This window comes from Phlebotomus argentipes, unplaced genomic scaffold (assembly GCF_947086385.1).
Source record: "Phlebotomus argentipes unplaced genomic scaffold, Phlebotomus argentipes genome assembly contig_32, whole genome shotgun sequence".
Classification (NCBI taxonomy): Eukaryota; Metazoa; Arthropoda; class Insecta; order Diptera; family Psychodidae; genus Phlebotomus; species Phlebotomus argentipes.
Window position 1 is genome coordinate 1,787,513 of NW_026776187.1, and position 26,109 is coordinate 1,813,621.

A 26,109-nucleotide genomic window follows, 5' to 3' on the forward strand; every position below is an offset into this window, starting at 1 on the left:
CAATGCGCCGACGAAGATTGATGATGACTCCAACTCGACTGGGAACAATTCGGTGGCATCGAGTGTGACGAGTGTCAATCAGAATGCCTTTGCTGAGGATGCGGACAATTCTCTCACGAGTTTTGAGGGTGTTCTCGTGCAGAACAATCAGAGTTCGGCGTGCTCGACTGAGGATGACAACAGCTCGAAGGACTCTCTCAACAAGGCGTCACAAGTTGTGAGTGCAAATAAGATGCTGGCGGATTTGCTGGAGAGAAAGTCCTTGGATCCGCCGATATTTGGCGGGAGCAACAGCAACAGTGGGGATAAGAGTCTCAAGAGGCGTCTCGAAGACGGCGAGGAGTCGGGTGAGGAGTCCTCGCCGCCACCGAAGAAGGCGACAACGGAGTCCAATGCGACAAATATCACCGAAGTGATCACAATTGATTCGAATGAAGAGGAGGATGAGTCTGTGCCGGCGGCTCCGTCGGCAAATGCGGCGAAGTTGTTCGCCGAATTGGCAGCTTCAGCACTCGAGGATGAGGATCTGGAGGAGGACGGTGAGTCACAATCTCAGCCACAGAGTGAGGAGGAGGAAGTGGCGGCGAAAGTACAAACGCCCGCGCCGGCGAAGACGGTGATTGTGGAGAAGAAAGTGGTGACGACTGTGCCTGAGGTGACGTCGAGTGGGCAGCAACAGCAGCAGCAGCAGCAGCAGATGATACAAGTGCCACTGCAGCGACAGATCATCATGTCTCCGGGGGCGCAGCCGCAGATGATCTTGTCGCAGGGCGGAGCGGCGAATCTGGGCACGCAAACAACGGCGACAATTAAGACGGATTCGGGCTTTCAGACGGTTCCTGTGATACTGCAACACTCTGCTGGGGCGACAAATCAGCTGCAGTTGACCAAGACTGGGCAGCTGGTGCAGCCGATGCAGTTGGCGGCACAACCACAGACTCAGTACGTCCTGGCGACAAATCCACAGGGACAGACGTACGTTGTGGCAGCTCCACAGGCTTCGCATCCTCTGCAGACACTCCTGGTGACGCAGTCTCCGCAACAGCAGGGTGAGTATTTCCCCTTCAAACACTGTGCAGACTCGGAGAGACTTACTTTTGTCCTTCCTCTTGCGTAGGAACAGCAACCAAGACCATCATCATCCTGCAACAGCCGAGTGCCCCGACGGGAAGTGCAGTGGGCGGTGCGAATCCGCAGAAGATCATCATGACGCAGCAGGGACAGCAGATGGTTGTCACTCAGATGCAGCGACCGGTGCAGCATCATGTCATTATGAATCAACTGGCCAACAACCAGACCACAAGTATTACGAGCACACTGGCGAATCCGCCCAGTCTCAGCACTGTCGTGACCAATGCTCAGTCACCGATTTCCGCTGTCGCCGCGGTGGAGAAGAAGCCCGCGCAGCAGATAATTGTGACGACGCAGCAGCCAGCGAATGTCCCACCAGCGATCAATACCACGAGTATGACAATTGTGCAGAAGCCGACGACTGAGGGTCACAATTCACCGGCGACGACACCGCCGGCGACGAAGGAGACCGCCAAGGGGTCGAATTCTGTGCCATCGAGTGCGCCTCAGTCGCCGCAGAGCAGCAAAGGACCCTCGCCGACGCCCCAGGCGGTGCCCAAAGCGGCGGAAGTGACCACTGCTCCGGCGAAGCCTGAGCAGGAAGAGGTGGAGGCGAGCTGGATGTGGGTGTGCGACTGGCGAGGCTGTCCCAGGAAGAAGTTCAAGTCGGCCAATGAGGTGTACATCCACGCGTGCAATGTGCACTGTCCCAACGGTCTGGATCCCAGTGCGGAGATCTACTGCCAATGGGGACCTGGACCGAATCTCTGTGACAATCTGCCTAGGAAGCGATTCTCCCTCATGACACATATCTTCGATCGCCACTGCACAGCCGAGGTGAGTGTCGAAGATTCATGCTCTGGCATTTCCTTATCTTCTAATCCTCCTGTCTTCCCCGTTGCAGTCCTTTAAGATGGCCGTCCAGAGACGACTGACGTGTGGCGTTCAGAACAGTGCCACGCATCAGACGCATCCGGTGACGCTGATCAAGAATGTCGGGAGTCCAAATCCTGCCTCGGGTGCCTCTGGTGACGGTGGCACGGCGTCTCCGGCACTCTCGACGTCGTCCTCCGGCTCCTTGACAACATCACTGCCAAGTGTGGCGGGCAGTGCAGCAATGCAGGCAATCAAGCGCCACCACTCGATGGAGTTTGTCAATCCCAAGGAGCTCATGGTGACTATCAACTGAGGAAATTGAGTCTGTTTCACGCAATTTAATGCTGGTTATTCGATTTTCAGGATGACAATGAGGGTCCAGTGACTAAAAGCATCCGGCTGACGGCATCGTTGATTCTCAGAAACTTAGTTAATTACAGTGGATCTGCAAAACGGTGAGTTTTCTCTTGAGCTGCCGATCAGGAGGCGAAAGACTTAACATTATACTATTCGATTTGTGCAGAATGCTTCGATACCACGAGCCACATCTGGCGAGTGTGGCACTGAGCAACGTGGAATCGAGTCGGACAATAGCGCAAGTGCTGTTTGAGATGAACGAAACGCATCCTGTGTGAGAATTGGTGGCCAAAAAGGGATTTAAATGCGCGCATGCATGACTGTGAATATGGATGACATGGTGAGTATACACAGAACAGGGGTTCTTTTTTGTTAGGAAAAAAGAAAAGAAGAAACAAGAAGGTAGTCGACAATTTCTCTTAATTCGCACTAAAGAAACACTCTTAAATTAAAGGACGGATAGAAGACGAACAGACATTGAGAGAAAATGGTAAAGATCAAAAAAATTGTATTATCTTAAAGAAGTAAAATATTGTAATGAATGAGATAAGATGGATAAGGAAGTAAGGATTTTAAGAGAAAATTGTAATAAGAATAAAAGTTATTGTATGTAAAGATTATATCGTAAAACAAAAAAAATGAGAATTGATTCTCAAAATTAGGCAAGGAATAAAACTAAAATGCTGTCCACGCATCTGTTCGATCAAAAGCCAAATTGTATGAGAGAGAGAGAGAAAGTCTTTTTGGTCGAAGAGCAATGCAAATAGGCATAAAAAAGTGAACTAACGAGAATAGGAAAAAAAAGAAGATTATATGAAGAAGAAGAAAAAATGAGATGATAAACAATTGATAAGATTATAATTCAATTAAAAAAGAATTCCTTTTTATGCAAATTTACTTTTCTTTTTTTTTAATTTATGTTAGTATCTAAAAATTATTGTATTTCTCTGTGCTAGTAAATAATTTAATTATTTGTAGCTTCTCGACAACTCTTATTCAGTCATGTTTTTCTTTTCTCTTCAACACGTGTTTTAATATATTTCTTATTTTCTCTTGTAAATGTATAAGAAAAATTTCCTTTTTTTTAAGCACTATTTTTGTTTGTTAGTTTACACAAAGAAAAACTCTTCTGCGTCTGGCTTTCTGTCAGTTTGACTCCGCTTTTTGGGTGAACGACTGATGAATTCATTTTTCGTGTCGCTTCGTAAAAAGCAAAATTTGCCAGAATTTTCGACGCTGACATTAAATTGTATTTCGTTCTTCTTTCTTCTTCTCTCTTTTTGTACAACAAATAATTTCTTAGTTTCCTTTTGTCCTCATGGGCAAAAAAAACATATATAGGGGCTTTGTTTCTCTTCATTTTCAATTTTTTTTTTGTTTTAATTTCTTGTGATAGACAGTAAAAGTTGAATACTTTGGACACTTTTCCGTTTTGCTATTTCGTTCTGCTTTTGCCTTGTTGAACGTTTAGATGTGACCATTTTCTTCAATAGAAATCGCGTGAAGAGAGAGAGAGAGAAAGGATTTTTCAGAGGAAGTTGTAAAAAAAAAGGCAAGATATTTGAAAAGAGACAAAAAAAAACTTTTAACTATGATACATAAAGAAATGATTAATGTAGACTTCCGTAAGAGACAAAGTATAAAAGTAAAGTAATAAAATTAAGTGTGTAGATAGTCGATAAAGGTTCTCCCACTGTAAAAAGCATGGATTTTAAGGATATATGAGAAAAAAAAATCAAGAACGTTGTAAATCAATGAAACGAACACAATTTTTGATTCTTCTTGCTCTCTTTGACAAAACATTATATAGGTTCTCTTTCTGCGAGAAATGTTTCTCTAATAATAATAATTGATTCACATTTAGCTGTTGAAATTGATTTTCTATTTAAAGACAATGTAGAAAACACAGACTTTTTGAAAAAGAAGAAGAAAACAAATAAATAACATTTACAATTAATATAGACAATTCTTTTTTTTCATACAATTTCCATTTCGTTTCTTCATTTAAATCTCAAGTAGTAAAATATATAATAGGTACATGTATAAAACAGGGAGGAAGGAAAACAGGGAGTTACTCACTGAGGCGACATAAGAGAGGGTATTAAAAAACGAGAAAATACACTTAAAAAATCATTTACAATTATCGTCGCATCTTCGTTGTTTCCAGAGTCGTTGATTTATATATATATTTTTTTTTCAATTTGATAAAATCTCTCAAGTTTCTGTTGAATAACAATTATTTGTGATTTTCTTTTTCTCTTAACAAATCTCTTTGCATAAATTCTCTTAATGATTGATGTCCTTTTCCGTGACATTTTGTTAAAAATTGTGTTTCTTTTTTTCTCTCAATTATTTAAAAGAAAGTTGATTCAAGCAACAAATTGGCACAGCCTAATAAGATATACATTTTTTTTTCTTAAATCCTTCCAAGTAAATTGTTCTCAACTGTACATGTTAAAAAAATGTGATTTTAGGGCACAACTCCGTTTAAAAAGTCCAAAACAGGGGCGATTAGTTCTTCATTTGCGCTACAAATACTTTACAGTACACAATTATATCTTTTCTTCATCTTCATCAACAAATATTTTCTTTCCATTGTTTTTTTAACTTGAAGAGTATAAATTTTTCTCTATACAATTTTTGTTAGTTATGTGTTTTTCGTTACAATTTCCTCTCTTTCTACAAAGAAGGGGTTTTTTTCTTTCTTTCTTTTCTCTTCTCATGTCAGAACACAGATATTGACATGAGACTCAGAAGATAAATATAGGCATGAAAAAGAGCATGTAGAAAATCTAAGAGGGATGAAAAGACGATGAAGCTCCCTTTCTCCACTCATTTACACTTCGTCGGGCGCCAGCTTGAGCGATTCCATCGGCTCATCCGACCCACGAAGCTGGGATCCAGCGTCCACGTGACTAGATCCGTTCTCGTTCTCCGTTTTGGCCTTGCTGGGCGCCTCCAGCGCACGAATCCGGTTCTCGTGCTTCACAATCACCGCCTTCAGCTTCCGGATCTCGTCTTTGTTCTTGCGAATCTCATCGAGCACCTCCTTCAGTTCTGCTTCCTGCGAAAGTATCAGAAATCAAAGGCATTTTAGAGTGTTTCACAAGAGATTCATAGAGTTAGACAAGTGTGATTTTGACGACACTTCATTGGTTCTTATGATTACTAATCAATTCTCATGGAAGACACTCTCAAATATCATCACTGAGAATGTCTGAATGCACTTTCAAGACTCACCGATACTCCGGAAGATTGTGGGGTGGAAACGTTGTTATTGGCGGCATTTGAGGCGGAAGAGTTGTTCTGGCCAACGCCGGCCGCTCCTTTCGGGCCTCTTGGTGGGATCTTGTCCAGCACATTGGACTTCTTCGTGACGGTGAGCTGCTTGGAGTTCGACGGCGAAATGTAACCACCCTGCACGAGAAGATTGCGATCCTATTAACAGAGTTTATAGCGCCCATTCTTGTGACATCGCCAGAGAGAAACCGGCAGGAATGTGCCTGCTGGAGGGTGAATCTCTTGCAGAGACTTTATAATTTACACTCATTTCACCAATGTGAGCGAGATATAACGAGTATTTTAAAGGCAAATTGCAGACCAAAAAAAAACAAACAATTTCAACAGTATTATATTTATAGATATGGTAGAGGAAATAATAATGAAAAATTGACTCGAAATTTCATTTCACGCTCATTGTAGTGAATAAAAAAAGAGGTGAGAGCGCAGTGGCTCTTCGCAGAGTGCTCAATGAAATCCCACTCTCGACACTGCTGCCGAGAATCGCGGGGAAAAATTGCTGTGCAGACTTAATAAATCAATTAATTGCAGTATAGTTCGTTCTTTGGATGAGCTCAAGAGCGTGTTGTGGCAATAAAATATTACTTTATCAGCAGCAAAAGATCTTTTGGCTACTGAATTAAAGAGAAATTTATAGATTCGACCTTTAACATGCGGGTCTCCTCGAGCAATAACGCGAACAATTCACTTTCTAGCTCATTCAAGAGTTTCATCTCTTAATTGCATACTCTCTTTCTCTCTCTCTCTCTCTTTCTTGAAGAATCCAATTAATTCACCCATATTAAATTTCAACACCAGTCAATCTTAACCAACGTTAAAGGCCCAGAGGATTAATTCTCAAACCCTTCAAATTACATTTACATCAAATTAAAGCCAATAAATTGGTGAGATGCCAAACATATACAGGGTTATTTATCCAATTTGACGAGAGTTTCAGTTGAAAGAAAGGACCACCACCAAGAGATTACCGTGCATAGAGTCACCCAACACCAAGCGCACTCCCACCGGAAGCGTCAGGGGGACAAGAGAGACTCACTTTGAGTGACACAAGGACAGGATCGGCGTCCTTTCCGGCCGACCACTCTTCCGCCGTCATTCCAGGCTCATCCGAAATGGTGTCCGGATAGAGATCCTCCTGGAACAGTTCAGACATCCTCGGGACAGTCATTGAGATGATCTGACAGTAGCCATTGTTGTTGAGCCGATAGAATCTGGCGATCTCATTGATATTCACATCGCATCCGCGCTTCGGCATCATTCCAATGCCACGCTGTGGATCCTGCGTCTGGTGTGTGTTGATGTAGTGCACAAATGGTGGCTCAGGTGTGATCTGCGGGGTGTGGAATTATGTAGAGAAACTATTGTCGGAAATTTTCCGAGATCTCACCTCAAAGTATCTGATGACAGAGTCACCCTTGCCGCACAGAAAGACGAGATTTGTGTCTGGATCGTACAGTGGGAACATCACACCGTTCGATGTGTCCAGATCCACAAGGACTATGGGCTCCTCCAGGGCATCCGGCGCCCGCAAAGAGTACTGTCTCTCTGATCCTTTGTTGAAACTGCAAAACGAGAAAAAAAAATCCGCATCGATAACATTGATTTCGTCATGTAATTCTTCGTGATTGTGTGTCAATGAACGTTCTTTCCTTATCAGATCTTCTTTGGAATATGAATCAAAATATTTACACTTCTGACCTTTTATGGTGACCATCAAGAAATAGAGTCACATTGAAAAATCATTCATAAATTCATGAGAATTCGAGTGAAGCGCTTTTATAGTGCAAAATTTAATCTATTTATAACAGTTAATATAATGCGATTTTTGTTGTTCATTCGAAAGGTGCTGAGTCAATTGAATGGCTTTTCCGCACTAATATATATACGCTTGCACTTTTTCTGCACGGGAAGTAGACTTTCCCGCCAAAACGACCACTCATTCAGCCTGTGCGCGCGATGCTTCTTTGTCGTGAAAACAGACATCGTCATAATCTAATTCGTGTCAAGACCAAGAGCAATTTAACTAGAGTTTTTCGGCATTCTTTCTCCCCTGTCGATGTGCGTCTGTAATCTTATCAAAATGCCAGAAATCTTATCGAATGGAAATTCCTTATGTGCTCTGTTCTCTTCCCAAAATCAAATGCCCTTTTGTGGTCAGAAAAGTAGTCTGAAGGTTTTCCCCCCTTTATAAAGTCGCCACAATTTGAGAAAGAAAGAAAGAAAAAAAGAGTGATTGAAGACAGCAGAATTTTTCCTTAAGCCAGAAAAGAGAGAGAAAATTGCACGATGTTACCCATGTTCATTTCTGATGATTGAGGAATCCGATGATGAGGATGGGCTATTTTTGCCACATTTTCTCACACGCTCGAGCAACTGGCGAGAGCGCAAATTGCAAAATTCACGACAAATTTATTTTTCCACTCCACGGCCCATTTCACGCGGCCGTTCGCGAGACATGGCAAGAGGAAAATTTTCCAGAATGACTCACCCTGTCGTGAAGATGAGTCCATGCCGCAGGAAGATGGCTCGGGTGGCTTTGGAGCCGTCGTGGCACGGCGCTTCGCTCTCCACCTCGCCCGTCCGCGGGTTGATAATGCGTATCTTCTTGTCCTTGCACGTCGTCACCAGCTTCGAGCCATCCCAGTTCCAGCACGCGCTGTACACAATGTCCGGGTGGCAGCTGATGTGCACCAGCACCTCGCCCGTGCCCACATTCCAGATCACCACCTGGTTGTCCGAGCCGGCGGACAGCAGCACATTGAGGGCCGACGGATGCCACAGTACCAGACCGACGCGCCGCTGGTGGTACAGCAGATCCACCACGGGCTCCGTGAGGGTCCTCGAGAGGCCGCCGTCTGGGATTTGCCAGATCTGCAAGAAGACGCGCAATTATTCCCACGCAACGCGCTCCACAAAGTGTTTGACCCAAAAATTGTCAGGGCGGGAAATGATGACGAATGAGCATTTTCCCAGCCATGACCTAAAACTGTCGCACGCCGCGCTTCTCGTGCACCGTATTTCTTTCTTCACACCGTGCGCGAGGCGCAGTGGAAATTTTATTGAGGCACTCCGTCTGTGACTCACACGCAGCGATTAGCGTGATCGCGGCGGGTGCTTTGGACGAAAGTCTTTCTCTCACCTTCACGACGCAGTCTTCGGATCCGGAGGCGATGACGTTGTCATTGTGCGGACACCAGGCAATGTCCAGCACTGGGCCTTTGTGACCGCCAACCAGAGGATGATCTGCATTGATGCGTCCCACCTGCGGAAGAGCATAGAGCCATGATTGCAGACTGCACCAGGAAATCGTCACTGATTCGGACACGATCCCCGCCCCGACCCTTCGCGCGCGCTCTGGCCGCGTGAGACAAGTGTCCTATTTATAGCTTCCAAAATTCTAATTTAATCCCCCGCTGGACGCGTGCCAAGAGCGCCGACAAATGTGAGAATCAAGCGAAAGCGGCTCCCCTCGCGCACCATCACGCAATTCACACACAATTTCATGCATCTCGCGCACCCTGCGATACCAGATCCGCCGAGGGATTCTCTTGTGCGTTTGCTCAACACACAATCATTGGATGGCAAATGAATAATCTGTGAAAAATCTCAGTGAACTCTAACAACCATTAATCACACTTATATTTTCATTTGCGCACTCATTGCGTGATAAAGCGCGAAGAAGAGACTCCGACAGATCTTCAAGAGTGTTAAAGCTTAATCGGAACAGTTGGGGAATTGTTGTTAAATTGAAAGAAACGATGTCTGGATGAAAATCTCTTCAATTGACATGAAGAGGGTTTACGTTTACCCCATTACACACTTTGTATTGCATGGAATTAACAATGCCTCTAAAGTCTGTCCATTGTAGTCTTTTGCCGTAGGTATCTTTACCCCAAAGACATTTGTTATGGAGCTACTTTAAGGTTCTTGTAATACTCAGACGTCTGAAGAAAGAACGCTAGTATTTCAAAGCATACTAAGCTCTGACAGTGAAATTTGCACAAGAAATGCTCAAGATTCGTTTCAGTGTTAACACAACTACGTACTTTAGCGCGATTTGAGCTGTAATAATAATTGTAATCAAACATTTGTGCAAATTGTCTATAAAAAGACCATACTTTTAGCCATGTTTAAATTGTGTATGAATTTTTCAAAAATTCGCATTAAAACTCTGGAGATAATTTATTTTGTCCCTGAAATTTCTGCATTTTCCCCTCTTCCTTCGTTTCCTTCCCTTGAGCGACTTTCAAGATCGCAAACTTGAGTTATCGCGAATGCGCAACGCTGAGTGCAAGCGCGATTGTTGGCAAAATCTTATCAGGAGACTCACTTTGTTGTGGGGCAGGACAATAAATGCTCCACCGCCGGCCGATTCGACAATGATGGCGAGGAATTTTGTGTTGACCGCACAGAAAGTGGAGTCCCAGCTGCTCTTGGACACGCGGATGTTGTCGTAGCACTGCTCGCGCTTCAGGGCAGTGCCGTACACGTGCCGGAACTTGGAACTCCGCACCACTCTGAAGGACATGCTGGGGCGTCTCGCGTCGGACTTCTCGGGCAGCGGCGATCTGGATCTGTGGCGAGAGTGGAGACATTAGTGTCTTAGGCTGGAGCGTCGGTGGCGGTGAAAGTGGAGTCGCCTCGAAGCGATCGCGGCGGAAATTCTGTGTGTGTGGGCGTTTCGAGAGCCACCAGAGATAAGAATGTGTGAAGATTATCGCGCCCAAAGTTCCTCACTGCGCGCATTATCACTGACGCTGTCCATTCTTCTTGTGTCACACCTTAATCGCCTAGACTTTTCCGGCGTCGTCGAGCCATCTTGGGCGAGAGCGCGCGGGGCGCGCGATTTGGGGCGGATTTCCCGCAGGGAAGAGCACTTAGAGGCCCGAATGAATGCTCGATTTTGCATGTAAGCATGAGAGATAATTGGTTGCGCTGAATTGCAGGCGAAAAGGCCCAGAATATTACGAAATATTCTACATTTCGCCGCCCACTGAGATTTTATTTTAAGGTGAATATTAAACAACCAAAACATAACCTATTTTCGCGCAACTTTTTCTCCACCTCAATCTTCGCCTCTTCCCCCAATCGGCCACACAAACCCCCAATTGGGGCCCTCGTTTCACCTATGCACGCAAGACACCCCAGAAAAGTGGTCTTCTTCACAGAGAAATGCACAAAATATTTCGGTAAAATAATCTCAACACGTCATTTACCTTTTCCTCTCTCACACCACTCTCAATTTCACTCCAAAGACTTAATCGCTCCTCGCGAATGCACCACAAGACACAGTTATCACGGAGAAAGGCACCTCACGTTGGACACTTTAAATGGACATCTAAGCCCAGAATACATGCAATATTTTACTTTAATCCTTAAGAAAACTTAATTTATTAAATCGGACCAAATATGGGCTGTGCAGCCATGGAGTTTGTATCGTCTTGTCAGATGGCAACTCTCTGTGTCACTGGCATTCGCCTCAGCATCACCACCGCCACCTCGCGAAAGGCCAATCAACTCCGCCCCGCTGACGCCAAATCGTTGGCCGTTGCTTTTGAGATTAACGAATAACGACTTTTCTCTCATCCAAAGATTGATGATTTTTAAATTGCTACCGTTCTTCCCATTTTCATCAGCGTTTTTTGCATAATCTGTTATTTAAATTCGCCGTTCATTTCTTAGCAAAGGTACACAACAAATTAATCAACAAGAGAGATCAAATGACTTATTGATTTTTTTCTGAAATGCTAAAACAATGTTGCACAATAAAGAAATTTCAGAACAATTAAATAGTATTTTATAAAAGTTTGTTTTCATCACTGGAAATTCCAGAAGGTTATCTTAGTGATGCTGTGAATTTTTATGCTAAATGAACGCAGAATCTTCACTGAAAACAATCTCAGTGTGACTTGTTTTCGCATGGCAGGTGTAATGACTCAATTGACAATTGTGGATCAATTTGCACTTCAATGAAATGTCTTAGAAGCACATTTCGGGTGGGTGAGGCGACAAAGTCTCGTTTGCGTCTCCACTTCATGGCCATTGTCATCATTCGAGTGGACTTTATGGCGAAAAGTAAAAGGTAGCAACGAGTGAAATCAAAAGGAGACGCATTTTTATCTCGCTTATGAAGTGTGTCAGAGCGCTAGAGTGATAAGTTTTCATGAATTATTGCTACTCATCTGCCTTTCTTCGCGTCCAATATGACTGTGAAGTCTGGGCGTGTGGTGAGAAAAAGGCCATATAGAAGTCAGGAAGGTAATTGAAGTGATAATCTACAAAGCCAGTTCCATCTCAACAAAATACCTTTATTTGTTTCTTGTTGTGACGCGCTGAAAAGGTCCAAAAAGAATGAATGGCTGTTGAGTGTTCAGTTGAATTCCCTCACTTCAATTAAACTCGTTCTGCGGGTAGAGAATAAAATTCTTTTTATGTCTCACGCATACATTTTCTGCAATTATACATCTAAAAAGCACAGGCAGGATTTCAGGTCACAATCTTGACTTTATCTATGTGTCTATTGAATCGAGCAAAAAGAGTGACGAAAAGCAAACACACCAGACTTGAGAAGTTTCCTGATGCAATTGTCATACATATTAGAGCGATATCATAATGCAACATTACCGTGATTAGCATAACTCATAAACTCGTGCTTAGAATTTTATTCGCTTTAACGCTCAATCAGAAAGTGCCTCAGTATGATATCTTCAATTTGATTAATCAAGAAATAGATGTTAATATCTGTTCAGAACAAGATCATTATTCCACTAATCTCAAGTACATCTTGATACTTTGGCGAATAGAGTGTGTTATTGACTCATATTGGGTGGGACAAATGATCTTGATGAATATCTGTTTTTCATAAACTCAGCGTGAATATTATACTATTTATACTATGTATTTTGTGAAATCGCCTAATTAGCACCGCCTTCAACTGCGTCAAAATAATCTTTCCTAACACGTCGAGGAAGATCTGCGACCAGAAGACTGCTGATCACATTCCGGGGAATCACTATTCGGTAGTGTAAATTGACTGACCATGACTGTGCGCTGAAAATTAGATCATTTTTCACCAAATATTCCACACAATTTCATAAACAATTCTCCACAATCGATTTATTGGATAAATAACAGCTTATTGATCAAGTTCCTCATGCAAATTTTACACATAATTTATGATAAAGTATCAAAACAGAGTTTAAAATAAGAATTTCATCGTCAAAATATTGGTCGCGTGGGTGGAATAGTGTAAAAATGCCGCTTTCGTTTCCCATTTCTGGAGGTATTTTCATTCTATGAAATTGTGTGATAAATTTGAAAAGAATTCTTGCGATGTTTGCACAAAAAGGTAATTCAAACTACACACTGAAAATGTCAGTGGCAGGAACTCAAGAACACTTCTTCGATCATCGACAATGATGCTTACGTGAATGCAAATTTGGTTGCTGTCTTAAGTCTCATACAATAAAATACATTTTATCAGTCATCATTGTAACATTTCATATTGCACTATTTCGCTATAATTAGTGACTAATTGTCAACATTGAGATTCTTCGAAAAGCTCGCCTTGAGCTGCATTATGCAATATATTTGATTCCCTCTCAGTCAGCAATTTGGGATGATATTGACATCTTCAGAGCGTTAATAAATAAGAAAATATGAATTTATTGTCGATTTACAACCGACATTATTGCCTGTTTAATATGAGGCACTTTTTTTTCTCACCGTGCGATTCTCACGTGGTGTAATTCATCAAGGCAAATTAGTGACTTTGCTGGATAATAACTATAAACATCATTTGGAAAAACACCCCAATAAACAAGTGGCTTTTAGGCCCAGACAATTAAATGCTCATCGATAAACGCTCACTTTTCAAGTCTGACTCACATTCGCTGATATTCTTTTGGCTAAATAACAAATCAAATCAAATTCCTGGCGAATTGATTTACACATTCCATACATTTCAACTTTTATGACAAGGAAGATGTCATCGTAAAGCTTTTGTAATTTTCTAAAAAAGAACTGCACGCGCCAAGGTTAGATATCAAAATTTCGAGTTTTATATGCGTTTCATCCTCGAAAGAGATTAGTTGTTCTTTCATGGTTCTTCTGGGTTTCGGAGGATGGATTCAGATTTTTATATCCCGCTAAGAAAAATTATGAACGATATACAAATTTAATAAAATTATCATTTTTTAAAGTAATCTGAAAAATAGATTTTTATTATACATTTTATATTTACATTATATTTGTTGATTAATTTCGCGCGTTCGGCGCAAAATCAAGACAGATAAAACAAATGATAAAAGAATATGAATGGGATTTTTTTTCACCAAGGCGTGCGGAGTCATCAAACCTTACCACGTGTCAGAGTTCGTGTGCGAAATTCCCATATTCAGAATAGCACGAAGCACAACTATTAATCTCTCAAGCTCCATCAAAATTTCCCCATGGATTCCCACCTCTTTCACTGTTGGTGTCAATTAATTCACTTAGCGTCTGGGTTCTGACAAATACTTTGAGCTTCTCGGCAAGTCATCTCTAGAAGCGAGCCTCCATCGCATGATCAAGCCAGATATTCCATGCAATACACACTCTCCTCTTGCTTTTTTTCGACAGTGATTTGTTGTTGACTTGCGATGCGTTCCGATGGTATAAAAAGCGCGAACGTCGCGCATGAAGATCGCAGTTCTAGAAGACACTTCCAGCGGCCAAGATTCAATTTGAAAAGTCCAGTGATTTAGGATCAGTGTTTAGTGACGAGTTGTCGTGTTGTGCTAATTATACGCTTACGCCAGAAGATCATGATCAAGGTATTGAGATCGTGGTTTTCATTATATTGATTTGCTAATTAAAAATTTGTCCAATTTGCCAAACAAGCGCTAGATTTCGTTCTAATTTAATTTGCTACACTTCTGAGTTCTTCCTCAATTTGTACCCTTTTTTCATCTTTGTTCGCCAGTTCATCGCTATCCTTGCAGTCATCGCAGTGACTGTTCAGGCATATCCAGCCGAAGAGCCTGCAGCGACCGTTGAAGTTGTGAGTTTAATTTAATTAATCGCCTGGAAGTAGTGGAATCGGCGTGATCATTGATCGATGGCTGTCCGTCGCTCTGTCTTTGCAGCACCCACGAGATGTTCCCGAGTCCGTTGACGCCGCTGTGGCCCCAGAAGGAGACCAGGAGACCGAGGAGGGCCTGAAGCCCGCCGAGAGCTGGGGCTGGGGATATGGTGGCGGCTGGAGACGCGGCTGGGGAGGCGGCTGGGGTGGCGGATGGGGTGGATACGGAGGTGGTTGGGGTGGCGGATGGGGCGGACGCGGCTGGGGCTACAGACGATACGGCTGGGGCTACCCTCGCTACTACGGCGGGTATTATTGGTAGAGAGAATCTGCAGGAGATCAACTAACCCATCAAACACCCTTGCTCTCACACTTTACTTTGTACATTCAGGTGAAAAAAACGAAACAATAAAAAGTGATGAAAAAACCCCGACAAACTAGTTTATTTCTCGCCATTCTTAATTATCGTCTAGAATCCTCTGCGTATCTATGCTGGGCGCTGGTCGTGATGGAGGTCGATGAGGAGACTGCGAGAAGGGGTACTCAAAAAATCCCCGTGGAGTTTGTCTACCTCCAATTAGCATCTGCGTGCTTCATCTGCCGCCGATGTCCAATTGCGTGATTAAGCTGAGATTTTCATATTTTTCGTCTATTTTATTTAGTCATTTTCTCATACACATTAAGTAGTTGGAAACATTGCTGATTAGAGCTCTCCGACAATTCAATTTTCGGTGACACACTAGATCGGCATGATTTCTTTTTGTGGGATCCTTGAGGGGTTCTGCATGTTTGGACATTTAGCGTATCAGTCCAAATTCTACGAATTTAAGTGAAGGAAGAAAGCAATTTCCTTCTATTTGCCATAACCTCCTTTATGCGCACCAAATCCGCCTCCATAGCCGCCACCCCCTCCTCCTCCGCCTCCTCCTCCTCCGTAACCGCCGCCGTGGCCGCCATCTGTAAAAAATAGACGTTCTTAACAGTTCTTGTCATATGCAATGTACCGAAGAAAATTGTAATTGAGCTTCATCTCTTCTAAATTGATTCTTCATGGACTGGAGAATTACACATTGTAATCAAAATGGAAAAACTGGTTTTTCTACCATTAAATGTTTAAATTTTCATATAAACAGACTTTGTTTAGCACTGTAATATTTATGATTATTCGAAAGAATTTCATTAACATTCAATTTCTATAGATAAGTCCTCTTCAAACTCACCGAAACCGCCATGAAAGCCCCCTCCATGACTTTCCTCGCTGCTATCACCAAAATGAAGATGTCCGCTATGTCCTCCATGATGGCTTCCATGTCCTCCGTGATGGCTTCCGTGTGATCCAAAACCACCACCGCCTCCTCCACCGCCTCCTCCGCCTCCACCTGTAACAATAATATTGTTTATTATAGGGTTTCAAAAAGGCTAAGGGGTCTGGTTAGATATTAAGTATGAAGACAGACTCATTCTACTTATAACCTTTGAATACGTATATAGAAAAGGCGTTGAAGACCTGGCCAAGACAAGTAGTTAGATGCATTTTTTTCAACTTCTGTCTTGGCTAGGATGATGGAAATAATGCAAAGATATCGTTCAAATTCAAATGGAATGCTTGGCGTCAATTCCATGTGGGTTCAAAGGTTACATTCTCACGTCCTTAATCACTCAGTTTCACACAAGGTCTATTCAAAGGTAGATCAGCGACTTGGCTCAAATTCAGACATCTTAATTAATGAATTTACCACCTCCATGATGGCTTCCGCCGCCGCCATGATGACTTCCTCCGCCACCATGATGAGTTCCGCCACCGCCGCCATGATGAGTTCCACCGCCGCCGCCATGATGAGTTCCGCCGCCACCACCGTGATGAGTTCCGCCGCCACCACCGTGATGAGTTCCGCCGCCACCACCGCCGCCGTGATGAGTTCCACCGGCGCCTCCATGTCCACCATATCCTCCATCGCTGAAGCCTCCGCTAAACGTGCCCGCGCTACTGTGAGCACTTGCGGTCGCACTGCTGTGAGAGTTGGCGAATCCTCCCGTGAAGCTTGTCAGGCCTCCTCCTCCTCCGTGTTGCAGTCCTGCTCCTCCTCCATGGTGTTGTCCCCCTCCTCCGAAGTCTCCTCCTCCCCCACCGTATCCGCCAGGAAATGCCAGGCAACTGGCAACGATCACGAGGATCGCCACCAGGATCTGAGGGAAGAAGGAAGGGTCATTAAACGCATTAAACGTGATGAGTGTTAAAAACAGCAAACAAGGGGATGTTAAACCGATTCTAACTGGTTATTTTACAAAAACAATGTAAATAAAATTTAGATACAACACTGAATCCATTTGCTATGCTATTTAGTCAAGGTGTTTTTTATTCCTTAAATACAGATCACAACTTTGCTTGGTCACATTATTTACTTTCTATTTTGGCACTTCTTTTGCAAAATGATTCACCCCTTGCCGAACGGGAACTAATTGAAGACTCATCTTGGTCTTCATCTCTTCACAAATCACCATCATATAATCCATCATTTTTGGCTAAATTGAAGAGAACCGGTCTGCACTTCTTTTATGGAGAGAACTTGAGAGGAACCCGCGAAAATAGACCTTTTTGCGGCCTAAGAAGCCACAATAAACCATTATCATCCCATCAGGGAGCAAAATTAATGGTCCTTCGGGCACAGTAAAATATCACTTTAGATATACTCTTCCACTGGTAAAGCACAGAAACTTACCAGGGATTTCTGCATGATATTCGGCACTATATGCAAGGCACCAAGAACTGATATTCTCACTGATCCCAGACGACGCTAATCACCACAGACAAATAGACTGATGCCAAATTCTAAGCGTCCAGCCTCTTTTATATCCGAAATCTCAAGGTTCACCCTCTAACACATGGATGGTGGTGGCGCGCATCTAATCGCGTGGATTAGCATATGGGTTCACGCCAGGATGTTGAGTGTGTGTGCGATCTGTCTACTTCTTACAATCGGGAATGACTTCACGATATTTAAACTTATTATTTTCGGGCCTTTTTTCCATCTCTTTTTCCAGATTGATTCGTCTTCGCGGGCTTCGTGCCTCTCAAATAGCCAATGGAGCACATCAGATTGGCGAAAAGATAGAACACGAAGGTGCCCAATTCGTGCTGTTCTAGGCACGAAAAGGAAAGAAAAACCAGTCAAACGAGATCGAAAGATAGGGGAAAAATTGAAATATTTTAATTCAATCAGCTAAGCAAGTGTCTCAATTTATCTTCTTATTGCGCGTGGCGAATTTATAGAGAATCCTCAAACTGCTCGGTGCCGAAAAAACAATCAAAGAGCTACTGAACTCGTAAACATAATCAGGTTTGTGGTTTAATTGGATTTCCATGCTAATAGACCCTAAAGAATTCACGTGAAAAATTCCCACGTGGATTAATCGAGATGCTATCAGTGAATTTGTACAGCATATCAAATCATATCTATCTCAAAATTTCACGTCAACTCAAATGCAAAAGTGTGGATTTCAATTATGAATTATTGTTCAATGTTTCCTGGTAATTTTTCTACAAGTATTGAAAAGACTAATGGCTTCAGTGCTTCAGAAAAAGCTATGGAATTCTAGTTTGTTTTTGCTGGGGGGATTTTTTCTGTTTTCATCATATCGTACAGTTCAAAGAAAATACATACAGGAGAATTCCTACTCGACATAATGTCTGATGGAGCCTAATGTCTTAGCTCTTCTGTGTGCATGCCAGGAAAACCCATTAATCTCCCGGATGTCACGATAGATGCAATTATTGTGTCTATCTGCTTGCAGAACTGAGATCAATTTGTCTGAAGCGTCTTAAATTCAAAAATTCATTTCACCGAATTGATGCTGTTCAATATATTGAAAATACATATTCAGCATTTGAACATGCGTATGATTATGAAAATACACATAAAGCCATAAATCGAATCGAAATGATTAATGAACATCCACGAGCAAATGTACTAAATCTGATGAAGAAACTAAAACTATGAAATGATTTGTGGCTGCGCTGAACACCTTGTCTTGGCTGCTTGCGATCTGTCGGCCAGCATTGAAAGCTGCCGGGTTGTTTCTCGCGGCGCGAGTCGTAACTCACAAATACCAAATGTAATTTCTGGGGAACGACAATACAAAATAAAGAAAACACTCCATAAGTCGTTACATAAGCCGAAAGGGGAGATGAATCACTGTACACAAAAGCGATAGTATTAGAGGCAATTAATTAAATAAACTCCAACATTTTGTGGCGATGAGCAAATAGTTGTGATTTTATCAATGAGATTCTATCGCCACTCGAGTTCCACCGCCACTGCGCGCTCGTCGGCGGTTTCCACCTAAACCGTCTCTTCGGGGCTTCTCAGTGACTAGCATGTGCTTCTATCGAGCGCAGGTGGTTTTCAAATTCTCGCTCCGTGTTTATTCCTTCTGACTCACACGGCAGAGTCATCGCATTTGCATTTATTTTGCGGGAGTGCTGAAGAAGTGACGTGACCGTTACAGGTGAAAAGGCGCGGGAAAAAGTGCATCACTTTTTGGAAAAGAGCAAAAATTCAGTGGACAAGTGTAGTAGACTCTCGAGAGGATTGCATTGTGGATTACAAGCAGTGGAAAACAGTTTAATCAGTGTGGATTATCTCGTGTTTACTTTGGCGTGTCATCAAGACTAAGAACAAGGCGTGATTTGGCTTCAATCAAAAATTGATTTAGGCAGCAAAACACTTTCGTTTTCTGCTTCAACTCGCTGATCACACTTCCTCGAACCGAAAAACAACAGTCCCAAGCGAACAAATAAAGCAGCAACGGTGAAAAATTAGGTGTGTGCAAAATGAATATTGGGGAGAAAGGAAAAAATATCGCTCAATAGGTGACTTTTTGCGATTAGATAATGATTGGTGGCTTTCACTGGTAAATATTGGTCACCTGCATGGCGGAAAATTCATCAGTGGAACAGGCAAAGGGCGTTCGCGCTGTGCTCAGCATTTCATGGGGGAAATTTTCAATCGATTGTAGAGACTCGCTTTATCTCTGCGTGAAGAAGTGGAGCAGCGAGACCTCTCTATCGCGCTGGAATCTTCAAGGTTTTTCAATTATTTCTCTTATCACACTTGCGATAACAGACCCTATAGAAGTGCTTTATAGCGTATCACATCGTCTATCACTCCATTTGTTAACAGTCCCAGTGCTGTTCAATTTAACCCTCCTATTTTCTCTGATGGGCAACGATTTCTCTCGAAAGCCAGAGGAATCTGGGTTATTTATTGATATTATTTCATTCTCACGGGGGAATTCTGTGGAATTCTTCTAGCTGCTGCAGATGAACTCACTATATTTTCCTTTATTCTGTATGCACGGTAGAAAGTGAAGAAAAATTGAAAGAATTCCCTACGAGCACATTTAAATTTCCAATGAGAATTTACGACTCTTTCACTCTGCGCGAGAGGTGAATGAGAAGCCACGCGCTCTCCAAAGGAAAAGGGTTGCCGAGAACATAAGAAAGACCTTCTCAAACAGAACGGGTTACAGCGAATTGATTTTATTGCACTCTTTCCTTAATTCCATGTGATCGCGTGTTAGACATCAATGTCAAGCGTCACACTTTTCCAATTAAAACATTGTGAAATATGCTCAAATCAAAACGTCGAGACTTCTCACACCCACACGCCTAAAATCGCTTAATTTCTTTCTCGCTCTCCGTAGGCCCGGCACTCAATCACTTTCTTTGTTTCCCTGGCTTTCCATCATCGAAACGCCATTGTATCGTGAAACTGATGAAACACACAATTTATTCTCAACAGTTCACACCCAAGCGGATGATCGCCTCAGCAGCACTGTGACCAGAGTGGCGGGCAGATCACTCTATGTGGCGTGTCGAAGTGGCTTTGAGGCAGAGTGAAGGAAATTTGAGTGGTCAGCGGACGCCAAGATGAGCAATTCGTCCAAGACTTCCACGCCGAGGGAGTCCAAGGAGTCGAAAGATGAGATGGAAGTGAAGGTCTCGGACCTTCCCATGGTCTTTAAGGTGAGCACATGTTGCCAGCGATGATCAAGGGAGTGTCAGTTTAATTTGTAGTGTACAATTATGCAGTGTCTGCAGTATTTGGCTTGTGACGCCCTTGTCAAACTGTTTGTTTACTATAAAACACTGACTGTGAAGCAATGTGCAATATCTTGCGCACATTTTCCCACATTAATATAATCTAATGTAATGATCAATGCAATGTGTTGATTACTTCTGGATGGTTGTAGTTTTGTGCTATTTTTCCAGTACATGTACATTGTGAGATTGTTGCTCGTCTCCCAGTCAACTCATTTGGTTGATAAAACACATTTCATCGCCATCAAGCAAGTGACAAAAATATTTCATAACAATTTAGAGAAGAGTAGCAATTTTCCATGCAAAATGTGCTGTGAATGTAAATTACAACATTTCTTTCCAACTCTTTGTTGCTGTGCAGATCACACAAAAAACTCCACTATATATTCTTTGCATTTTTCACCCACCAACCAATTCAAACTGAATCTCTTTATGCTCATAATCGATGGATTTGGCAACAAAAGAAAAGACGCGCAGCAATATAAGAATTTTTCACAGATTCGATCATCGTGTGTTGATTCTTTTTCTGTAATTGCTGGATCTTTTCCTGCGTAATTCAAATGAATTTTTCCACACATTAGCATGAGCCGAGGTGGGAATAACCTCGGGCGACGAATGAAGTACACGAGATAACAGTTAATGCCCTTAAATGTAATTAAATTACCATAAATTAAAGGAATTACTAGTACAAAGTATGCAAGCTGGTGGAGAAGCAAAATGATTATAGCTGAGAGATTAGGTGGAAAAATGTGAAGAAAACCTTCAAGTGGCTAAGATCTTTCTCACTTGTGTTTCATGCATATGAAATGGTGGAAAATATCCTCTTCAGCTCGCGACAATTTCTGTCGACCCACAATTATTGTTGACGATGCAATTTTCGAACTTCCTCAACGCGAAGAAAGCCATCAAATCGACAATAAAGACAATAAATTATTATCGAAGTTCCTCACAGTTTATGAATGAAAGGTCTGCCGCATTAATTTTGAGAAATTTATGGCTGTTTTATTACATGTCTTATTATGTTTTAATTTCACATTTTACGCGAACAACGTAACGTAGCGTTATTAATTTCCTCGACGACGCCGCCAATCTATTTTATTGTAATGTGGAGATTTTCATTATGAAAATAAACTGTTTGATTGTTGAGGCATTCAATGGAGTCAATTTGAGGGTTTTATGAGTTCAATTCCGAGTGATAAATGTGAAATTCTTTAATTTTGATCTATCACAGCTTTTAGCATTTGTTTTTCGTATAAGGAAAACTCTATGAGATAACGCAGAGTAGCAATAAAAATAATACGGGAGCATAACGGACAGGAAGAAGCCGTTGACTTTGCCTTGACATCAATTTCAGTTACAAGAAATTAACGAAATAACGCTTTAAACGCGCCTTCGCACTCACTTTTCAATTACACACAGAAAGTTAATTTAAGTAATTTGTTCTGTATGAAAATTATGGTAAATTACACGTTCAAATGCTGGGGAACTGAATTCAATTGTCCGATGCTTGATGGGCGAAAACAGGCGAAATGTTGATTGGAAGAAAAATGCCGAATACACTATCGAATAAATGCGGCGGAATGTTTATTACATCATGGCCTAATCAATGGAATTTGAGAAATACATTAATCACTTGGGAAGAACGTGCAGTTGCATGCTGTTTTCGGATATTTTACACTTTCTACATTCGTACATTCCTTGCGCACGTTCAATGTGCCGCGGATTGTGTAGAGATTCAGATCCGACAACCCTGTTTTGTGGCAGCTTTGGCGGGGATTCCCGCGAGTCTCCCTCGACAAGTGCCTGTGGAATGGTTGAAATATCATTGGAGCATTGATAATTATTTGCATTGTTGCGAGAGAACGACGTAAATACGGTAAAACTGATGGGGAACGCGACTGAGAATGGGCAGGAAGTGTCATCCAGAAAAAGAGTCAAACAAAAAGTGCCCATGCTCAGTGGAAATGAGACAATGAAGAACGTCAACAGAACTGTAGAATAGGGACAAAAAAAATGTGAATGAAATGGAAAACTACACACAAGTTCACTTGTGTTTGCCCTCCAAAATGTAACACTCGATGGGGGAAGTAAAGCGGAAGAGGATCATTACTCTTCTGGTCTTCGTAAAAATAAAAATATTGTACATCACTGTCTCCACAAATTGGACACGAAATTTCTCTTTTACTGTCCATAAACTGAAATATGGTGGCAGAGGTGAAATCAATTAATAAGTGCGCCATTAATATGCTGCTAAACAGTAGGTAAAAAATCGATAATTGACCACTTTGATCCGCGTCTCTATTTGTACAGTATGCAAAGTGTACATATGCATATCTATTTACCATGTTGGGACGGAGAGTAAGGAAATGAGTGGCTCAATTGACACCCACCCGTGGCTGAAGAGGAAAAGCAAACAAAAACCTCCAAAAAGGCATAAAATGAAACACCATTCTTCGTGCACTTCCATTTGGAATGGAATAGATTCGCTTTTCGTTTTTGCATTCACTTTTCAAGATTTATTTAGCTCGACATGCAGCAAATTTGCATGAAGAAAAATAAAATAATAAAGTGAGGGTGGCTTGAAGAAGTTGCTGAGAGAATTTCATAGTGTCTCTTCCTCCCACTTTTTCCACAGTCCCATGCCAACTGTGATCATTGGGGCATTTCATGTGGTGCGCACTTTTGCCACGAGTTAAACAACCGGAAATTATCAATTGTCTCGCTATGAATGTCTACAGTTGGTGCAGATATTGCACCCAGAGGCGAACGTTTTCAATGGGAACGCAAAGACGGAGTCACTCGCGGCATCGTGTGCAGAATGAAAATTACACTCTTGTGCATTTCGCATCCAATTGATTGTGATGTGTGTATTTTCTTCGCAGGTGAAGTACCTCGGCAAGCAGAAGGGAAATGGATTGTGGGGCATCAAGCACACCCGGAAGCCGGTGGATAAGATGGTGGCGGCGGCCAAAGAGATGGCCCCGGGCAAAATCCTGCCGATTTGCAACCTCACAGTCACCCTGGATGCCATCATCCTCGAGACGATTCCCAACAAGATCACAGAGTACAGAAAGTGGGTGCACAATGTCGACACAATATCGTATGGCGTGCAGGACATCGTCTACTCCCGCGTCTTCTCCATCATTCTGGTCAACGAGGAGTCCGTGAGGAGTCCCTTCGAGGTGGAGGCTTTCGTCTGCGACAGTCGAGCAATGGCGAGGAAACTTACGTTCGCCCTGGCGGCCGCCTTTCAGGTGTGTTTGCGGAGATGAAATCTCCCGAAAATACAGAAAATTATACGCGGAATTGCGCAAAGATCTGCGTGATTCACAATGCCGTGAGTTTCTGGAGCTAAATGGGCACTCATAGTCATTAATTTTGAATATATTTTGACCATTTTGACTTGAAGTAAATTCTCAGAAGAGTATTACGAAAGATTCGAGATAATCAGGAAAATTATAAGAGACGAGAGTCACGTGAGAAAACTATAAAAACCTCTTATCTCTTTGAGAGCTTTCATCCACCCGAAAGGCACTCGAATTGATAAGGAATGATAGATTGGCGAATAGTGTGATGTGAGAAACTGAAGTTTATTGATTTTGCAGGACTACTCGAGGCGACTGCAGGAGTCTGAGGGACAAGACGCGGACGCTGGGAAGACGACAGTGCGCAAGAAATTCGCCATAGATTTGCGGTCGGCGGAGGAAATGGCCTCGGAGCTGCAGGATCAGGAAACGGATGCATAAATAGCAAATGACCAAATTCCAAGAATCACTTTCGATGTGAATCGAGTGAAACCATACAGAATCATTCCAGAGACGTGTGTATTTAGATGTATAATGCGTATAAATAAGTTTATTTGTATGATGTTACATAGACAGCAGCATCTTCATCCATAATTGTGATTATCTTGCGTGCAAAGAACTAGTCTCTAAATATTAATTTTGGTGGCACTGTAGAGGCAAATGTGAGTAATACTATGCTATTTTGAATTTAATTGAGTATAATAAAGGCGTTATGATGTAAGATGGAAAAGTGCGTGAAAGGTGAGCAATGGTGTCGCATGAGAAGATGGTATTTCATAGGGCCTTAGCTGTGCAAACACGCCAATCAGGCGTCTGCCGCGAACAGAAATCTCCGCCGCTGACCTTTCCTCTTGGTGCGGGTCAGAGGTGATGTGGCGTTTACCCTCTCAATGTCTCTGGCTGCCTTCTTCACAATGCCCTCGATGGTCTTGATCACACTCTCGCTCTCCTGCATCACCTTTTCAGGTGGTTCCGCTTCGAAAGTCGCCTCTGTGGCCACTTCTTGGATCTGTTCAGTCTTCAGATCTGATCTCATGTCAGTCTCCGTGAAGAGCTCCTCCTCAGTCGTCATGGGACCCTCCTCAAAGGCTATCGTGGTGAGAATTGTCGTGGTTTCTGCTCTCTCGGTGGACGTGACTTCCCTGAACTGACCCATCTCATCATTATCCGTCATCATTCCGCCGAAATTGCTGTTGAGATCATAGAACTTCTCGCTCTCGTCGCACCTGATGGCCATGTCTTCTGCTCGCATGCACGTGAAGGAGTCCTGACTGAAGACAGTCTCTTCTGGGCAGATGAAGCTCCACTGATACGTGCGTGATTTGCGCTGATTGCCAAACATCACCGGCAAACAGACGTGGAAGATCTGGCACTCATTCGCCACGTCGGCGTAATATCCGTAGGCTCTGTTCTCACAGGAGAATCCCTCGGAAATGTCTGCCCTGATAGATGTGGCATTGCTGGGCAGCATGAAGGTCATGACTCCTGATTCCCGTGGCATCGGTGGGCGTCTGTTCTGCAAAGATCACGCGAATTTCCCAGATCTTTAAAAATTCAAACTTGAGCATTGAGTTCAACTGACTCTTCAAGTCCAAAAACTCGCGACGCGTCCACAATAATTAATTTGTCCACAAAAGTCGAACGATTTATGTGCTGTGATACTTCCGTCCACTTGAACACTTACCGACATCAGCGGAGAACACTCGCACAGCATGGAAAATCCGAGAATGGCTCCCACAATAGTCCTTAGTCGAGGCATCTTTGTATGCAGAACTTCCATTGGAACTTCCTCCTGGCAGAAAAACTAGAAATTTGCACTTCTTTGGCACTCGATAGCACTTGTGCTGGGGATTCTTCGCGAATGTGACTTGATCAGGTGGAACCTTCAATTTATATTCTCGGTAAAACGCGTGTGAGTTCTTCCCTCGACCGGCAAATCTGAATACAAATTTTATGTCTGACATACCTATGCAAGTAAGTCACATAGCGACTCAATAGAAACTGCACACGATTCCCAATTGCGACCGATGAATCCCAAG

The 26,109-nt window shown here is 42.7% G+C and overlaps 5 protein-coding genes across 8 annotated transcripts; 2 read left to right on the plus strand and 3 right to left on the minus strand.

The window, feature by feature from the left end:
- Positions 1-29: 29 nt before the first annotated feature.
- LOC132264346 (coronin-6) lies at positions 30-11,067 on the minus strand. 2 transcript variants are annotated; one of them, XM_059764506.1, is made up of 9 exons: positions 10,821-11,067; positions 9,935-10,178; positions 8,744-8,866; positions 8,093-8,475; positions 6,992-7,166; positions 6,641-6,934; positions 5,545-5,742; positions 5,221-5,368; positions 30-551 (listed from the first exon to the last, which is right to left on the minus strand). In XM_059764506.1, the coding sequence occupies exons 2-9, from the start codon at positions 10,130-10,132 to the stop codon at positions 148-150; spliced, it is 1,923 nt and encodes a 640-aa protein (XP_059620489.1). In that variant the 5' UTR covers positions 10,133-10,178; positions 10,821-11,067; the 3' UTR covers positions 30-147. The 2 variants fall into 2 exon arrangements, with proteins under 2 accessions (XP_059620489.1, XP_059620488.1); XM_059764505.1 differs by lacking the exon at positions 30-551 and having other exon boundaries at positions 3,182-5,368; positions 5,545-5,721.
- Positions 11,068-14,259: 3,192 nt separating this feature from the next.
- Positions 14,260-15,102, plus strand: LOC132264296 (heterogeneous nuclear ribonucleoprotein A1-like). Its single transcript, XM_059764425.1, has 3 exons — positions 14,260-14,417; positions 14,567-14,644; positions 14,730-15,102. The coding sequence occupies exons 1-3, from the start codon at positions 14,409-14,411 to the stop codon at positions 14,985-14,987; spliced, it is 345 nt and encodes a 114-aa protein (XP_059620408.1). The 5' UTR covers positions 14,260-14,408; the 3' UTR covers positions 14,988-15,102.
- Positions 15,103-15,518: 416 nt separating this feature from the next.
- Positions 15,519-17,182, minus strand: LOC132264241 (uncharacterized). The gene is made up of 4 exons (XM_059764357.1): positions 17,105-17,182; positions 16,402-16,852; positions 15,886-16,044; positions 15,519-15,622 (listed from the first exon to the last, which is right to left on the minus strand). The coding sequence occupies exons 1-4, from the start codon at positions 17,180-17,182 to the stop codon at positions 15,519-15,521; spliced, it is 792 nt and encodes a 263-aa protein (XP_059620340.1).
- A 1,825-nt stretch (positions 17,183-19,007) lies between these two features.
- LOC132263979 (uncharacterized) lies at positions 19,008-24,816 on the plus strand. 3 transcript variants are annotated; one of them, XM_059764015.1, is made up of 4 exons: positions 19,008-19,485; positions 20,369-20,690; positions 23,648-24,019; positions 24,371-24,816. In XM_059764015.1, exons 2-4 carry the CDS (start codon positions 20,595-20,597, stop codon positions 24,509-24,511), a joined length of 609 nt encoding a protein of 202 aa, XP_059619998.1. In that variant the 5' UTR covers positions 19,008-19,485; positions 20,369-20,594; the 3' UTR covers positions 24,512-24,816. The 3 variants fall into 3 exon arrangements, with proteins under 3 accessions (XP_059619998.1, XP_059619997.1, XP_059619999.1); XM_059764014.1 differs by having other exon boundaries at positions 20,467-20,690; XM_059764016.1 differs by lacking the exon at positions 19,008-19,485 and adding an exon at positions 19,645-19,749 and having other exon boundaries at positions 20,467-20,690.
- A 59-nt stretch (positions 24,817-24,875) lies between these two features.
- On the minus strand, positions 24,876-25,861 carry LOC132264243 (uncharacterized). The gene is made up of 2 exons (XM_059764358.1): positions 25,755-25,861; positions 24,876-25,586 (listed from the first exon to the last, which is right to left on the minus strand). The coding sequence occupies exons 1-2, from the start codon at positions 25,848-25,850 to the stop codon at positions 24,876-24,878; spliced, it is 807 nt and encodes a 268-aa protein (XP_059620341.1). The 5' UTR covers positions 25,851-25,861.
- Between the last annotated feature and the right edge of the window lie 248 nt (positions 25,862-26,109).

What these genes read in the sequence shown, in the direction of transcription:
- LOC132264346 (XM_059764506.1), bottom strand. Translation starts at nt 10,132, where the DNA reads ATGTCCTTCAGAGTGGTGCGGAGTTCCAAGTTCCGGCACGTGTACGGC. An exon ending in CACAATCTTCCGGAGTATCG is followed by an intron (nt 5,369 to 5,544) that starts GTGAGTCTTGAA and finishes ATACTTTCGCAG; the next exon opens with GAAGCAGAACTGAAGGAGGT. An exon ending in GGAGAACGAGAACGGATCTA is followed by an intron (nt 552 to 5,220) that starts GTCACGTGGACG and finishes TCTGTGGCTGAG; the next exon opens with ATTGTGACTCACCGTCCTCC.
- LOC132264296 (XM_059764425.1), top strand. An exon ending in CTGCAGCGACCGTTGAAGTT is followed by an intron (nt 14,645 to 14,729) that starts GTGAGTTTAATT and finishes CTGTCTTTGCAG; the next exon opens with CACCCACGAGATGTTCCCGA.
- LOC132264241 (XM_059764357.1), bottom strand. Translation starts at nt 17,182, where the DNA reads ATGATGGATTATATGATGGTGATTTGTGAAGAGATGAAGACCAAGATG. An exon ending in CGGAAGCCATCATGGAGGTG is followed by an intron (nt 16,045 to 16,401) that starts GTAAATTCATTA and finishes TTATTGTTACAG; the next exon opens with GTGGAGGCGGAGGAGGCGGT. An exon ending in GGGCTTTCATGGCGGTTTCG is followed by an intron (nt 15,623 to 15,885) that starts GTGAGTTTGAAG and finishes TATTTTTTACAG; the next exon opens with ATGGCGGCCACGGCGGCGGT.
- LOC132263979 (XM_059764015.1), top strand. Translation starts at nt 20,595, where the DNA reads ATGAGCAATTCGTCCAAGACTTCCACGCCGAGGGAGTCCAAGGAGTCG. An exon ending in ACCTTCCCATGGTCTTTAAG is followed by an intron (nt 20,691 to 23,647) that starts GTGAGCACATGT and finishes TTTTCTTCGCAG; the next exon opens with GTGAAGTACCTCGGCAAGCA. An exon ending in CCCTGGCGGCCGCCTTTCAG is followed by an intron (nt 24,020 to 24,370) that starts GTGTGTTTGCGG and finishes TTGATTTTGCAG; the next exon opens with GACTACTCGAGGCGACTGCA.
- LOC132264243 (XM_059764358.1), bottom strand. Translation starts at nt 25,850, where the DNA reads ATGGAAGTTCTGCATACAAAGATGCCTCGACTAAGGACTATTGTGGGA. An exon ending in AGTGTTCTCCGCTGATGTCG is followed by an intron (nt 25,587 to 25,754) that starts GTAAGTGTTCAA and finishes TGATCTTTGCAG; the next exon opens with AACAGACGCCCACCGATGCC.